Here is a 16,224-nt window from a genome sequence, read left to right on the forward strand (position 1 = left end):
TCGCCCGCGACTCAAGCATCGCTCACCGGTCACTCAGCAGCTCACCCACCACTCGGCACCTGCTCGCAACGATGCCTCTTGCCCCAACCCCGAAACAAGCGGAGAGGGGCACCGAGGGCACTAAGCGGGGCCGACGGTGCCGCGTTTCAGGAACAGCCAGGGGAACCAATGGCGTCGCACCGAAGCCTCACAAAGTCTGTCATTTTTTTTCTTTGGCTTTTTCTTGCAGCAAAACTAATGCAGGCACCTTCGAGAGAGCGACCGCTCACGAGGGATTCCAGCTCAACCGACCCACCTTCAGAGGCGAATGCAGAAGCCGTGCACAGTAATCGGGCGCCGCGGTCAGGGCAAGAAATTCACTGTCGTCCACTGTGCATGCGATGCGCACTTGACGAGGCACCTCGACTATGCAGCTTCTACCGGAGTCCGCTGACGCACTTCGATGATGTGGCAAGATGAACAGAATGAGCAGAAGAGCAGAAAGAGAAAGGCGCAGGATATGAAAGTGTACAAGACCGTTCCACTCGCCCTCACCTCTCCAGCTGCTCAACTCATCCTTCAAGCATTGTGTTCAACTTCTTTTCGAGTTTCGGGTACCAGTGTCGTTGCGCATCTTCTCTTTTCTCTTGAATCTTTGTCAGTCTCTTCAGCAAGCACTCATTCGTCTTCAGTCTAGTTGCGCTGGCGCAATTCCGTCCTTTCGCTCGCTTCTTCCTCGACTAATATGAAACACTGCCACTAGCCACCAGATCAGCAACTCATGGACCCGCGTCACGGCAATTCCCTCTCGCCCGCCTGGCCTTTACCGGATGCGTTTCCCTCGACTGGTTACAACTTCACGGTGCCTGCGTCTCAGCCTCTGGAGCTCGCCGGCCTTAATCCTTACGCTCTTCCACATGCAAATCAACAAGTCCATTCGATTGAGCCGAACGTCAGGGATGCGGTCCACCTTCTGGCCACCTTCGGCCTTAGTCAGAGGCAGATCCGCAAACTTCGGAAACCACAGTATCGTACCGCGCTTTCCTGCCTTGCGCAGATAGGCGAGGATGACATTGACATGGCCTATATCGCGATTTTTTCAGAGCGGATGAGACCGACATCGGATCCGGTGTCCGCTCACCATCTCTCTGCCGTGCCCAGCCTCGTTTCAGACCAAACCAGTCTCAGGGCGTCTATGGCTACGGATTTCAGCATCCCCATGTCCGATAGTAGTGCCCATGGATCTGGACATGTCCCGAATCTGACCTATGGAACGGCCCAGTTTGGAGCAATCCCGGACGAAGCGAACATGGCCACGACAAAAAGCCTCCATGATAGTCAAACACCCTTCTTCGGTGTCTCTGACCACGACAAGATGGAGTACGAACCGGCTCCTCAGCATTTGGATCCTGTAACAATACCTCGACAACAACCGCGCCCTCAGGTCCTTTCGCCTAGACCAGATACTGCGGTGACACCATCTTCCGCGGCCGGAGAACGGAATCGCTCGAAACTTGATCCTGCGAATCACTCATTCTTCATTTCCAGCCACGACCGTCAACGCAATCGGCCTCCCCAACCCAGGTTTCCGTGTCCCGAACGTGGCTGTCGCAAAGATTTCTCCTCTACCAGGGAGTTTGCGAAGCATCTCTGCGGAGACCACGACAAGAATGTCATTTTCCACTGCTTGCATTGTCAACACGTTACTTTCCAGACAGGCCGTGCTGAAATGTGGACGAGACATCATAAACTGCGACACGCTTCATGTTTAACAGAGGGCAGATGCGTCCAAGAGACGCGTGGGCCAGAGAGGAAATATTGGGGCTGCGGGCTGTGCCTGGAGGTTTTTACCGACGCAAAATCGTACGCTTCTCATTATGCCGACCACTTCAAGAACAACAGGTCTCTAGAACAGAGCGACGTTAGCTCGTCCACCACGATTCAGAGCTTGCTCATGCAGGACGCCACCCACGAGAGGTGGCAGAATCGCAATGCCAGGAGTGTTGGCTATGACGGCTTGACGTATCATCGTTCATGGGACCGCGTTGACATGTCAGACATCAGAGACGCTCTGGAGTACGGCAGTTTCGAAGGAGCCAGCATTTCCGAACCAGATGTTGCTGAACGCCTTCTTGACGAGATCGAAAAACGGGCAATAATGCAGCCGAGTGGCACGCATCATCCTTATCCCGTCATTGAGATGTCCAATGCCTCTCTGGGAGGTGCCGGGCTTCTGCCAACCACGCGACTTTACGAGTGAAGTGTCGACATGCTCTGAAACATGCATCGCTGGAAGGACTCTTCCAGTATTGAGATCCCCTGCCGCAGCTGAGGTGGGCTTCTTCGTTATGGCGCTTTAACATCAACACACGACGACCATGCCACGACCCCATCGTCTAATGTCGGATGGAGTCACACTCGTGGTTCAATCATGTCCGACTACTACAACCATCCGATTCCAATCCCGACCCCCTTTGACCAGATGTTCCGACCATTCGTTCAACCAAATTTCACCATCATCCCATTTGTCTGTAATACCATGTTTCCAACCACAGCTATACCACAATACCCAATCATGTATTTCAACCACAGCTATACCACAATACCCAATCATGTATCTCAACCACGCCGAGAGACGAGCAATCCAGTTATCATGTTATCGACCCAAGACGACGTTACGAGTTCCAGACACCCTCCAGATATCCCTACTGTCATCATGTACTATCTATTATATATATCCATTCTATATATGTATTATGTATTATGTATTGAGTATTGTGTATCGTGTATTGCATAGCATATATCATTCTCAGCGGCATAACATCCGAGCCACAACAGTGCAACGGACCTGGATGAACTGTCTTGCTGTATGCAGTAGCGTTCCCCCTTTTTCACAGGCACGTCGTCTCTACGATTCATTTAGAGGCCCGGTGCACCAGCCCAACCCGCCTTGCACTCTATCCGGGATACAAGTGAGAACCAAGAATCGAGAACCCAAGATATAGCAGACTAGAGCGCAATACAGTATCCGCACAGCAGAGGTCCACATGGAAGCATCCGGCCAGGAGAACAATCCAATCCCGTCCAGTCCACTCTGAACCGCTGAACTCTCATCACTAAGACAGACACCACCCTTTCTGGGATGACGAAGGAAATAGTCTCTTTCGTCTGGATTATTCGTCTACATCTGTCACGCAGACCCTGGCGACCTTTAAACCCACAGGGCATACGTCGGTCTGTCCGCGGCTAGGTCTCTTCGTCCACGGACGAAACAGCCAGAGTTGCATCGTCACGATGTGATACTGTACTGTACCACTCACTATCTTGCCCTCTCGTTCTCATTCTTCGTCATGGCCCCGCGAAAACAAGGTCCCTCTCAACCTTGGCCAACCGTTTGATCCCCACAAAGTAAGCCTCCTTGCTTTGAGCTCTCGAACTCTCGGGCTTCTCACGATGGACCTTCTGGAACATGGCTTTCAGGGATTTTTCCAACGCCTTGTCCTCGGCACCTTGGTAGAACTTGCACACAAAGTGCCCACCGACTTTGAGCGTGTCGTAGCTGAACTTCAGTGCCGCGCGACAGAGGTCCTAAACGATGGAGGGGGTTCAGCATATGACCTAATCTAGGGGCCCACGTAGAGTGATTGGTGGCCCTTTGAGACAGAGGGAAGGATGGACTGATGATGGATGGGGTGGCTTGCACATTCATGAAAACTTACCATACTTCCGGCGTGGTCGCGGAACGCGTTCCCACTGGTATTCATCAACCTGTGATACGGGTTACTGATGCTCTTCTTGTACAGGCCGTCAAGCGGGTCCCAGGGTTCGCACATGTCGCTCAACACCACGTCGGCACACTTGTCCGCATGTGAATGCTCGGCGTCGGCGTCGGGCTCTTCATCTACCAGCAGTGTCTTCTCGACGTGGCTCTCTCGCTCGAGATAGCCCGTTGCTTCCTCCTCTAGCGTGGCTTGATCGATGGATTCACCGTGGGAGGAGGAGGAGGACGACGTATCGAGGAGAGACGGCCGTCGGAGCCGACCGCGATCCGGATCCCGAAGAAAGGCCTTGATCTCTCCTTGAATGTCTGGCGAGAGGAAGTCGCCCTGGATCGTGGACACGCCTTTGGGGGGCTGCACGGGCAGGAGGTCCACGCCGAGCACTCGCCCGCGCGGTTTCGTCAGGTCGATGGCTACCTTGGACGCCCCACACGTGTCAGTCTCAATATAGCCGTATCAGTGATAATATGGTCTCTCCGCTCAACGTTTCAAGCTTCCTTCATGTCTTGTTTTTCTTTTCCACGCCACACATCCTCACAATGAACCCCAAGTGCTCTTTCGTGGCGGACATGGACATGGGCATGGGTATGGGGACGCATATGTACCTGGCTCCAGCTCCCCGGCGCAAAGCCCAGATCCACCACCGTCATGCCCGGCCTGAACAGCCGGTACCGCTCATTGATCTGCAGCAGTTTGAATGCGGCTCTGCTTTTCAGGCCCTGGACCTTGGCCGCTCTGGCGAAATGGTCGCCCTTTTGCCGCTCAGTCCAGCGTCTCGTACTCGAGGACGCGCTCCGCCGCAGGGGAACTGGCCGACATGTCGAGCGTGAGGATGCTGAGTGTGAGGTGGAAGGAGATGATATACGACCAGCAGGTGATGAGGTACAGTTTCGCCAGGGGAGACATCTCGTATGGGTAGAGAACTGACTTGAGTGCGCCGCGGTGGGAGGAAAAGTTGTATGATAGACCCCAGCTGAAGAGCGGAGTAGATGTCGTGGGTTACATGATTGCATAGCACGCTCCTTGCGAAGTATGGAGCAGCGTGTTATACGAGGCGAAGCTTTGTTGGCGACGGGTGCGCAGGCTGATTTCGACAAAGTATTGCAAGTCGATCATCGGCAAATGGCTTCATTATTTGGGTCTTCAAACTCCGGAAGCAGCGTCATACACTTACCTCATCGGGGCTCGGATCCCCGCCGCTTTTTGTCCAGACAAGCAAGGGGAACGAGGTGGCAAGTATGAGTATAGCGCTCAACTACTATGATATACTCTAGTCTACACAAGATATGTGTCTCTACACAGGCCAGCTAATACAATGGTATACACCTGCTTTCCCCTCGTGTGATCTCGGTTTGGAACAACAGAGGTTTTGGTTCCGTGGGCGAAACACTGTCATTCCACAACATCCCATCTGAGCTTCTGCTCCGTCCTCTCTCAGCGTACGACATTTTCCTCAGCGTCTGGCAAACTCTGTTCGTCACCGAGCCTAGGGTCTCTGAGACACATCGAAAACCCGATCAAGAGCGTACAAATGCAGATTCCTGTGATGCAAAGCAACCTCTGCGCATGTTGGTACGACTCGATGATCGCCGTTCTGACAGGCGTACCGGCCGGATACAAACTGGCCATTGTAAAGGGGTCGGCGTAGGTTGAAGAAGCGAGTGTGGCATTGCCGAACGGAGCGAGATTCTCCTCGAGACGTTGAGGCAGAACATTTGTCCAGATGGTCCCCGAAATCGCACCGCCCAGGGCTGAGCCGATATTGTAAGTCGCCAGATAGAGTCCAGTGATGACGGCAACATGTTCATGTTTGGTGGCCGCTTGGATAGATGCTTGAGCTGGGTATGGAAACATACCTCCAGCGATGCCGAGCAGTACTTGGGCGCCAATTACTCCTGCTTGTGAGGACGAGGTCGTGGAACCACGGTAGTGAATCAAGAGGCCAAAAGCGACCAGGAAGAGACAAGTTCCCGCCACAATGAACCACTTCAGTCGTCGCACCTTGTAGACCACCATGCCCAACAGAAAGCCCGAAACCACCGAGCAGAAGCTGTACAAGGAAGAGATTCTTGTGGCGCCCATGATGCTGAAGTCAAACGCAACGATCAGAACAGTGTAGAGGTAGTCTCCTTGCATGTACCATGCAAAGTTCAGGCAACACGCAATTCCCAAGGCGCCCCAGACACCACGGTCTTTCAGGAGATGGAAGGGCACAAGCGGACGCGGTGCTCTCATCTCCCAGAACACGAAGGCTGGAACGCACAAGATGCCGATCACAAGAGGAGCAATGACGTGTGCACTGTTCCAGGAAGAAGTGTTGCCACCGGCGATGGTCAGGGGCACCAGGATCAGGGCAAAGACTGCTATCAGCAGGATGATTCCCGGGATATCCAGTGCCCAGAAGAGCTCGACTGACAGTCTTCTTGCGCCCCACATCTGGTAAGGTGTCTTGTACTTCTCCAACACGCCAGCTTTGCGCGCACGTCGGCCACTAAACCACAGGGCAAGCATGAGTGGGAGGGAGCAAACTGGATAGATGATGCACCACATGCCGATGCCCCACTTCCACGTCGTCGCGCCCAGAACTGCCGCAGTGACATTGCCACTGATCCATGTGTTGATTATAAATGGAGTCGCGGGGATATAGCTGAAGAAAAGCCGAGCACGGAGGGAGGTGATGTCAGCAACGATCACCTCGACGAGCAGTATAACGCATGTATAGCCGATCTGGTAAAGAACTGCACCCCCAAGGAAGGTGTTGATGTTGTTCGCGGACGCTTCGATGATAGTTCCAAGGACGTAGAAGACCACACTGACAAAAACCAGTTCCAGACGACCGAAGACATCGGCAATCTTGGCCGCCGTCGGCTGCGCAGCCGCTGCAATGACTGCTCGGAGCGTTGTTACCGTGGCGAGCAGGGAATGATGTCCCATGGAAGCAGTGGCCGTGGCCTGATAGGTATACCGAATGGTGCCGTCCAATCCATACGCATAGGCGATAAGGAAGACTCCAATGAAGAGAAACAAGCGGTCCTTTCTGGTAAGGACTTCGTTGATGGCTTCAATCCTGACCACACCAGGAGACTTCTCTGCTTCCACGATGGATTGGCGACGCTCGGAAGGCCGCTGAGGAGCGTAGTCGGGACTGCCATGATCTGCAATCTTTGGTTCACTTGTGAAATCATGAGCCTTGCCGTGCGAGTCCTCGGACATTGAGTTTCGAAATCCATGTGCAGCCATGGCTGGGTAACTACGGTGCACTTTCCAGGATACAGAGCTCGTAAGAAGGAAGAAGACCTCTACGGACGAAAGCGAGGACACCAGCCGCTATTGTAGTCCACAGAGGTGACCCACTCTTAACGCTGACTCGGAGCTGCCGTGCGAGTGACTTTCAGGTCCAACTTTTTGCAAGGTAGCAGCAGGGCTGAAATAATGCGTATGAATAGCGACTAGGAGGCCACTGACGGATAATCGTCGTCAATGGCGACCTCCCTCGATAGCATGATGCCACCCTACGGCCTTGGGCGACGCGATTGTGGGGGTTGCGGCATGGCGAAAAGCTGCCCATTGGGTAGTAGGTGGATAGCATAATCTTATCAGATGAAGAATTTTTCATCAAAAGCGGGGGCGATGACGGGTGACGGGGAGCCGAAGTGCCACAAGCACGGATGCCAAGTGATGGTCGATGAATGATCTGAACTCCTGAACTCGTTGCCTTATGTTCCGTAGTCGCGATGTCGGTGCATCGAGATTCGAGGGGACGAAGCCGGGAAGACACAGGCGGCTGGTGTCCAGGAATGGGGCAGCTTGCTAGCTTGGAGGAGCCTGCAGGGCCATGGAACCCGTCGATCCTTGACAAAAGCTGGCATCTAATCGCGCATGAATGATCTAATCAGATGTCGGCTGGGCTTGCCCTGCTAGCACTCTTTCGGCGTTGCTTTCCGCTAGCCGGCAAGAAGACGCCGAGGATGTCGCGATTGCTGCTCTGCGACCAACAGTTAGTCGACCGCTTGTTCAGGCTGTTAGTCGTGTGTGTTGAATCTAAGAGTCAGCTGTCCTGTCCTGCCAAGGGAGACGCTACTCGTTATCACTCATAGTCAACGTGCTGCCAAGTGCAGGCCGGCCACCATGCTGGCAGAATTCAAGGTGCTCCGAAACCGGCCACTCTACAGCTTGATGTTCGTCGACGGTGTTTGTTCGCCTCGTTCTTGGCGTCTCGTGCTAGTGGATCTCGCAGGCCTTTGCGAATTACATGGCCTGCTCAAGTATCCGGGCGCCTCGGATCGCGGTTGCTATATGCCAGGGAAGGCATTCGCGATTGGGCTCCACGCAGCCTCGACTAGCTCCAAGGGTTACAAGGCCACGATATTGTCTGATGACATCGTCCAGTAAATCGTCCGGCATGATCTCGTTAGGCTTGTTGGAAGTTGGGGCTATCGATGTGACGAGACTGATCTCAATCATGTTATATCCATCCTCGCTTCTATACCCTCGGCGTTTCATGAGGAATCCTGTGACTTGAGAGGGACGGAGCTCTGTCATACTCCTGGACTGATTGATGCCATATGGAAGAATGATCCCCCAGCTATCTTCAGATGGATCGACTATTGTAAGATCGCTCTCGGCACTTGGGTCGAAACCGGGATCAGGAGGAGTCGAAGCATTCATGAGCGAGCTGCCACCCGGCGTGGGCGTAGCTGGGACAGCCTGGTCTGGAGACGTCATGCTGGCTTGTGGCGTCGAGACAGGTGTCCCATATTGATTGTGCGAACCAGCCGGGGGAGCTTTCCCGTGCGCTGGTGGTGAAAACACTGCCAGTTCTGGCTGAAGCTGGATGGAAAAGAGCAAGAACAGGCATTGTTTCTGAGGTGCAGGGGATTGGTCGACAACCTGATGCCACTCCAGTATCTCTGCTGGTTCATAGTAGCCGTGCCGTACAATAGCCAGTCGCCATGCTCCGCGGACTTTGCTCATGAGGTCATGAGACACCTCCCACATCTCTTTCAGTATCTCGTGTCTAGGCCTCTTTCTGCCCGACACGCGCACGTGAGAACAATAAGACATACTAAGCGCGATGTGGCCCAGCTCATCTGTCCAAACTGCGACAAGCCACTTCTTGTCCAGACTCATGGAGTATGCCAGGTGGAGACAAGGACCATTCTTCTCCAGGGGCGAGACATATGTGGGTGACAATTGTAAGCGCACGGTGTTTTCTGACCTGGAGAGGACAACAGCCGATCCACAAGCAGATGGATGTCCCGTAGGACCCAGGGGTGGAAGCCGGTTGTAGACCTCGACGGCCAGCTTGAGGTAAGCGGTCTGTGGGTGAATGACCAGTGTCTCCGGGTTCGCAATGAAACTCTGTGGGATGATCTGCAATTGGAGGTCCGAAACGCACAGACTATTGGTGCGAGCTTTTGAAAACGCCTCGAAGAGGTTGTAAAATGCAATACACATCTCTAGATATGCCGTCGGACTGTCGCTCCTACTAACCATGTAGACAACGACGGTGCCAGTTATGCCTGTCGTCGCCGCCAGAGCGCTTCCGACCATGGCCGTGCATTGAATCAGACTGCGTTCTCCTGGATCCTCTGGGTTCCAGCATATCAATCCGTCATCTGTAACGCCAGGGAGGTGTCCGATAGTATGAGTCCCAAGATCACAAGTGGTGTAAGAATCCGAAAGTCTCTGTAACAGGTTAAGACTTCCGTCTCTGATATTTGCTGGGCGTGGGTGTATGCAAAAAGCGGTAATATGTTTCTGGCCGTTTGCGGGCTGAAGATCAAGGGTATCCCAGAAATTCATTATGGATATATTTGCGGTGAGAGGCCTTTCGATACGTCTTAGACATATTTGACTCGGCCTGATCTTGGTCACACGCCCTTGTAGCCTTGCGCTGCTGTGTTCGGCTTTGAGATTGACGAGTTGAAACAAATTTGACGGGCCTGCAGAAGTATTGATTCCGCTCAAATCAACATTCGTCTCGATACAACCGTCGAAAATATTCCGCATGTCGCCCTGATATTTTTCGTGAGCAAGCAGAGATGTCTGGGACATTTGATCGACCAACACTTGGGCCACGTGCTGGGATTTCTGCGAGGTAAGGGGGGGAGTTTGACGAGCATCTCCATGCCCCAGCTCGAAATCAGTTACCGTGGGAGGTTCCACCAGGCCCGGTTTCAGAAGACCTAGAAGCTGTTGGACTTCTTGTTGAATTGTCGTCTTGTCAAGCTCTTTCTGGTGGCTGTTGGTGTCTTGCGTACCCGGATCGTATTCGGTCCATTGTCGGAAAAGTGGAGGCAGTACGTTGGCCGAGACATTGGCCTTGGGCGACTGACTGGAACTGGTCATGGAGCTATCACTCTCAGATGGGCTGGAAGGTCTTTCGAACATCGAGCTGGATTTGGGCCGCCTTGTTGACCTCGAAACAACTGGCAACGGATTAAACCAATAGTCCCCTTCTGCATCGTATCTGCTATCGTGTATGGGGATCGAATGGAGGGCCTTGGGACCGTCATAAATCGATGAACGCCGCCGAGTGTTGGTGGTCGAAGTAGTGCTCTTACCCTGCTCGCTTCTCCACAATGGAGGTGCTGGCTTGGGAGGACTTTGAGTTCTCTTATTATCATCTAGCGACATGACAGTGTCCTTCACGGCAGTCTGGCCTGAAGGCATCTGCGGCTGAGCACCTGTCGGTATATGTGGCGAACCATCCACGGTGAATATCTCATTCTTCACGGGATCAAGTGAATCTGAGAGCTGGCGTCCAGCAGTCTTCGCATCGCTGGGATCGACTTGCTCTTGTCTGGGATCGCCACGGCTCGTTGAGCCTTCCTTTCGACTGTGGCTCGCGCTACGCGACTGTTTAGGTTGGACACCTGGGCCATCGAAGAAGTCCCAATTAGGCTCGTCACCGTTTGCTTCCTGGCCGAAGTTGTCGTCCGGCATCTCTTCAAAAAGGTCTTCGTCATAATATCCGGACATCCCAGTGGTTGGTGGCACATCATCAAAGTCTGGCATCTCCTCATCTCTTTGCTGGGCCAATTCAGCAGAGCCGCCGAGCAGATTCGCTGGAGTCATCACAACCCCATCGACAGAGGAGATGCCTGGGGTCGGATGGGTTATACCCACATCAGGTGGGGTGGGATATATTGTTTGACTAGCGGGGAATGTAGGAGGTCCAAATGGTTGGAAGTGTTCGGGATCGTCGAATGTGCCGTCGTCGGCAAACAACGGTTCATCCTCCTCATCCTCCTTCAAGACCTGGCGTCCAGTTTCGCTTTTGGATGGGGCGCTACCGATGCCGAGAATCCAGTCTCCTACAAATTGCATGGGGTCGTCGTCAACTTCGGTGATGCCCGTTTGTGCCGATGAGCCCCCCTCAAGGACAAAACAGAGGTTTGCGGGCCAAAAGATTGATCTCCAGGTGATCGGGTCGCCGAGGCCAACTTCTTCATTAGCAACTTCTGCTTGATTGCCATTCGAGCTGTGGCCAAGCTCTTCGACAGGCACTTCAGCCTCAACCCAGGGCACATCTGATGCTTTGATAGCAATATCCATATGCTCTCTCAACCACGAGGGGAGTAGGTCCCTCCACATTTCCCTTCGAGCATCGGAGACCCGAGCCTCGCCGCTGTTTTTTTCAGCCAGGTCACCATTCATATCTCTCTGGGAAGCGAGTTTTGATCGCGACACTCGTGCAATGCGCCCAACTGGTGCAAGGTAGACGGCTCTGAAGTCCGACTCGCGTGCTTCCCCATCGGTTCCGGCAAGACAATGATGGAGGGGCAAGAACGAGAATGTGCTGTCTTTCGCAATGGTCAAGACGATATGTCCGTTCAAGACCACCTGCAAGTCTATGCGATAGAGCACCCATGGTCTTCTTTCTGCAAAATTGTCGTGCTCGGTTGCAGGTGGAGCAGTCTCGACCAAGTAGAGATTGGAGCCAATCGGCTGAAGGGCAGTATTGCCAACAGGTATGAGCTTGACACTAGAGACGATGGCGGTAATAAACAACCGGTACAGACGGGCTTGTTCTGGTTTCATCAAATCTGGTAAGCGAGCAGCAGTCTTGTACGCAATGGTACAGCTGTTGCTTCGAAGAACGAAACCAAACTTCATCAGCAAGGCCTTCTGATCCTTTGGAGCCGTGATATCGACCTTCTTGTAGAAGGTGAACAGCTGTCGGGCTTCGACATCGAGGGCAGCAAGAATGGAGTTCTCTCTAAACTGGCGTTCAGTGGCGCGAAGCCTGGCCAGGATATTCTCAGGTGCGGCGACAAATGCTGAGGGGTCTTGGGTCGGTGGGTTGGCTGCTGTGCATACAATGTAGGCTATTTCACCAAAGTCGTTCTGTCTTGATATTAGCTCTGGGCTGGTGGGCAACGCCTCCACCTACCAGAGTGTACGCATTAGTTTGACAATTACCCGGAAAGTCCAAGGTGGCATTCATTTCGTTAGCCGTTCGGGGGAACGAGTATCAAATGTCGACAGCAGCGCGACAATATGGGATGTTGGGCTTTGAGGTGCATTGCACAAGCGAGCTCGAGTTTCTAGGTGTTGTGGAGGTCCACTGCTGAGGCAGAAGCAATGCTGCCGCTACCGGCCTTGTTGAAGGAAGGGCAAAGCCGGAGGCCGTCGTGGGTACAGTGTGCGCCAAGCTGGAATAGATGTCGGCGTATTGATTGTGAAGACGGGTGGTAGAATAGAGTCAGTGAAGAGGCCAGCTCTGGTGTTGATGGAAGTTGATGATCGGATGGAGCGAGAGTGAGCGGAAAGAGAGCGAAGGCGAAGGCGGAACGTTGTCCACGTGACTCGCTCTCTCCGCAAAATTGCGGCAATCGATCCAGCAAAATCTTTTGAGTGCCACCAGGTAAGTATCGATTTTCCCGACACGCCCTTGATGACTTTTCTGTGTTCTGACAAAAGCAGGCTACTTGATCCGGCACCTGTCACCATGTTTGCACGATAGCCTGCCCGTCCTTGTCCAGCATGAGACTCACCAACGGTACCGTCCCCGTCTACACGGTTGCTGGGTCGTCAATAAATCGCAACCTCCCAGACTGGCTTTCCCAGCGACAGAAGCGCAAGAAGGACCCCGAGTATGCAAACCGTGTCGAACTGCTACAGGACTTCGAATTCGAAGAAGCGAGCCAATGTGTGCGCATCAGCGAAGATGGGGAATGGGTTATGAGTACCGGCACTTACAAGCCACAAATCCACACACACTATCTACCCAACCTTGCACTTTCCTGGGCGAGACACACGAATACTCTGAACAAGACCTTCATCTTCCTCTCTACCGACTACTCTAAGACTGCCCATCTGCAGGAAGATCGTTCACTAGAGTTTCACACCCCGGGCGGATGTCACGAGTCGCTACGAATTCCTCGCTATGGCCGCGACCTTGCATATGACAGAAGCAATACGGAGCTGCTGGTGCCTGCGGTTGGGGTCAACAAGAACGGGATGGGTGAAGTTTTCAGGTTTAATCTTGAGCTGGGCCGGTTTATGAGCGAGTTCGAAATCGATGTAGGTGGGGATGACCTGAATACAATCGGAGGCGGAGCGCTGCAAGGTGGCATTCAAGCTGGAAGTGTTAATGTGGCCGCAGTGGCAGAGGGAAGTCACAATCTGCTAGCATTTGGAACCTCACTGGGCACAGTGGAGTATTGGGACACTCGCTCAAGAGCGCCAGTAGCGACACTGGCTGTACCTTCAGACTTTGAAGGACGGCCCGAAGTCACGGCGCTCGACTATCATCGATCTGGCATCAGCGTGGCCGTTGGAACTTCCTCTGGGCTCATTTATCTTTACGATCTTCGGTCGTCGCTCCCCACTCTCAAGAAGGACCATGGCTATGGTTACCCTATTCAGTATGTGCAGTATTTAACCCAGGGCGTCAAAACTCGAGACTCGGTAACTGAACCCAAGATTGCGTCCGCGGACCGACGAATACTGAAGCTCTGGGACGAATCAGATGGGACGCCCTGGACGTCGGTAGAACCAGCTGTGGACATCAACTGCGTGGCTTGGTGTAAGGACAGCGGCATGTTTTTGACTGCTAATGAAGGCCGACAGCAACATGCTTTCTTCATTCCCCAGCTCGGACCAGCGCCAAAGTGGTGCTCCTTCCTGGACAACGTCGTTGAAGAAATGGCCGACGACCCCAACGACCCCTACGCTTTCACTAAAACCAAGGTCGGTGAGATCTACGACAATTATAAATTTCTCACCCCACCTCAGCTGCGCATGCTCAATCTGGATCACCTGGTCGGCAAGACAAACTTGCTTCGTCCTTACATGCACGGCTTCTTCGTCGCTCAAGGTCTGTATGAGGAAGCGAGGCTCATTGCAAATCCCACCAGCTGGGAAGAGGAAAGAGCCAAACGAGTCCAGGCGAAGATTGACAAAGAGCGGGAGAGCAGGATCCGGGGCAAGAAAAAGATTACGGCCAAGGTTAATCGCAAATTTCTGGAAAGGATCCTCGAGCGAGAAGAAAAGAACGACAGGCGGCGTGCCCAGCGTGTATTGGCCCAGGGTGGCGATGACATTGCTCCGACAGAAACAGCCGGCAATGTTGCAGCTCAGGGTGAAGACAAAGGTCTGTTCCCCGATGCTCGATTTGCGAGGATGTTTCAAGAAGAAGACTTCGCTGTGGACGAAACTTCGAGGGAGTTTCAGCAGCTCAATCCAAACTCCAAAGCGCCTGCTTCAAACCTGGACAGAGAGAATGGTCTCACAGCTGTGGAGGAAGAGGCCATTGACGAAGTACCTGGGTCCAGCGACGAAGAAGAGAAGGACGAAGACGATTTCTATGGCAGCCGTAATAAGTCGGGTACCCGAATATCGACTGCCGATTACAAACGTCGTCCGAATAAGAAGCAGAAGAAGAGAGATCAGATACAGATGCGTGTCACGTCGTCGGGAGCAGGGAGTGCTGCAAGGACGACTCATGACCGGTCCTTCGGGTCTCGGGCGGAGAATCTCCAGCCTGTCGAGCGAAAGCAACGTAGAGCAGGCTTTGGTGGAGCCGTGGGTGACAAGGTCATCACGTTCGAACCGACAAAGAAATCTAAAGGTCTGGACCAGTTGCACGGTGGCTCGCACCGCACGTCAAGAGGACAGGATCGAAGAAGTGCATCCGGAAACACGTTCAGAAAGATGTAAAGACCCTTGGCATTGCGCCCTCATCCCCTCGGCTGAGCGGCATCACGAGTTATCGCCGTGATCACATCCCCCGATTGCGCTACGGCGCCAAAGATACCGCCTTCCATCTTGACGGACTCAATGGTGGCATTATGCAGTTGCGGTGTTGCAGCTGCTGTCGCGTCTTCAAGTAGAAGACAGTCGAAGCCACGGTCATTGGCCTCACGCATGGTAGTGGAAACGCAGACGTCGGTGGTCACTCCGCACAACACCAGATTCCTGATGCCACGAATCTTCAAGAGAAGTTCAAAATCCGTGTGAGCAAAAGCTCCTCTGCCAGGCTTGTCGATGATTACTTCATCGGGACCTGGCTCTAATTCAGGGATAACGCCGTGTCCAGGTTCCCCTCGAACCAGGAATCTACCAAGCGGACCTCGATCGCCGATACCCAGTTGGCGCGGATTTTTGCGTGATCGGAATCGCTCACGACTTGATAACGTGGAAAGGTCAGGTCTATGTCCTACAAGACGGTCATTTTCTGGCAAGTGGCCCATGCTTGGTGCGTTGCTCCATACCTTCCCGCGTGAAGAAGACGGGAAACCCGGCTCCGCGCGCAGCGGAGAGCAGTGCCTGGATGGTTGGGATCAAGTTTCGAGCATCCTCGACATCATAGCCTTGACAGTCGAAATATCCTCCGACCTCGCAGACTGGCAGATCGTCAGCTCGCGTCGTCCGTAACGGAGATGAAGGTCTCCTACAATCCCGTTGCATATCAATGACGACAATTGCTGTTGTGGCAGGGCTGAAAGAAGCATCGTGGGGATAGTGGTAGGGCTCTGCTAGGATTGAGCGGTTTAGACTCGAGTGCATTGTTGCGTCTCCCATTGCTTGGATCGGTTGAGAAGATCGACATCGAAACCAGACCTTTTTGTACTCAACTTCTTCCTTTTCCTGTCTCTGCGTACCGGGTATATATCAATATGCGGCCAACTCCGATATCAGTCCAGAGTAAGAGGTGGTCTCGACGCCGACCCACGCCGTTGTCGTCCTCTGCTGACTCAGCCGCCCACCGCTTGGCTCGTAAACGGTACTGGGTTACAGTTCTGTTTGACAGGCACTCGCTTCGGGGCTTTTCTCTATCTCTAAATTCCTCCAGCGAAGCGCTGAGCGAAGATCACGAAAGGCATAGATGTATCTGTCCGACCCCAGTCTGTCCTGGCACAGATGCTCTCGGAAATTTCGCGAATTCTCGGTTAGCGGTGTATAGTAATTGGAACCGCTGCCCGCCGCTGATATCATTTGGCTGCAATAAATCTGG

The 16,224-nt window shown here is 53.4% G+C and overlaps 6 protein-coding genes across 6 annotated transcripts; 2 read left to right on the plus strand and 4 right to left on the minus strand.

The window, feature by feature from the left end:
• Positions 1–760: 760 nt before the first annotated feature.
• Positions 761–2,239, plus strand: G647_09230 (uncharacterized protein; the record flags this gene model as incomplete). The annotated part of the gene is made up of 1 exon (XM_008733534.1): positions 761–2,239. The coding sequence occupies one exon, from the start codon at positions 761–763 to the stop codon at positions 2,237–2,239; it is 1,479 nt and encodes a 492-aa protein (XP_008731756.1).
• A 1,088-nt stretch (positions 2,240–3,327) lies between these two features.
• On the minus strand, positions 3,328–4,664 carry G647_09231 (uncharacterized protein; the record flags this gene model as incomplete). Its single annotated transcript, XM_008733535.1, has 4 exons — positions 3,328–3,567; positions 3,699–4,175; positions 4,364–4,493; positions 4,540–4,664. The coding sequence occupies 4 exons, from the start codon at positions 4,662–4,664 to the stop codon at positions 3,328–3,330; spliced, it is 972 nt and encodes a 323-aa protein (XP_008731757.1).
• Positions 4,665–5,192: 528 nt separating this feature from the next.
• On the minus strand, positions 5,193–6,998 carry G647_09232 (uncharacterized protein; the record flags this gene model as incomplete). The annotated part of the gene is made up of 1 exon (XM_008733536.1): positions 5,193–6,998. One exon carries the CDS (start codon positions 6,996–6,998, stop codon positions 5,193–5,195), a length of 1,806 nt encoding a protein of 601 aa, XP_008731758.1.
• A 1,008-nt stretch (positions 6,999–8,006) lies between these two features.
• Positions 8,007–12,210, minus strand: G647_09233 (uncharacterized protein; the record flags this gene model as incomplete). The annotated part of the gene is made up of 2 exons (XM_008733537.1): positions 8,007–12,110; positions 12,157–12,210. 2 exons carry the CDS (start codon positions 12,208–12,210, stop codon positions 8,007–8,009), a joined length of 4,158 nt encoding a protein of 1,385 aa, XP_008731759.1.
• A 539-nt stretch (positions 12,211–12,749) lies between these two features.
• Positions 12,750–14,927, plus strand: G647_09234 (uncharacterized protein; the record flags this gene model as incomplete). The annotated part of the gene is made up of 1 exon (XM_008733538.1): positions 12,750–14,927. One exon carries the CDS (start codon positions 12,750–12,752, stop codon positions 14,925–14,927), a length of 2,178 nt encoding a protein of 725 aa, XP_008731760.1.
• A 20-nt stretch (positions 14,928–14,947) lies between these two features.
• On the minus strand, positions 14,948–15,776 carry G647_09235 (uncharacterized protein; the record flags this gene model as incomplete). Its single annotated transcript, XM_008733539.1, has 3 exons — positions 14,948–15,426; positions 15,482–15,613; positions 15,665–15,776. The coding sequence occupies 3 exons, from the start codon at positions 15,774–15,776 to the stop codon at positions 14,948–14,950; spliced, it is 723 nt and encodes a 240-aa protein (XP_008731761.1).
• Between the last annotated feature and the right edge of the window lie 448 nt (positions 15,777–16,224).

This window comes from Cladophialophora carrionii (assembly GCF_000365165.1).
Source record: "Cladophialophora carrionii CBS 160.54 unplaced genomic scaffold supercont1.9, whole genome shotgun sequence".
NCBI classification, from domain to species: Eukaryota; Fungi; Ascomycota; class Eurotiomycetes; order Chaetothyriales; family Herpotrichiellaceae; genus Cladophialophora; species Cladophialophora carrionii.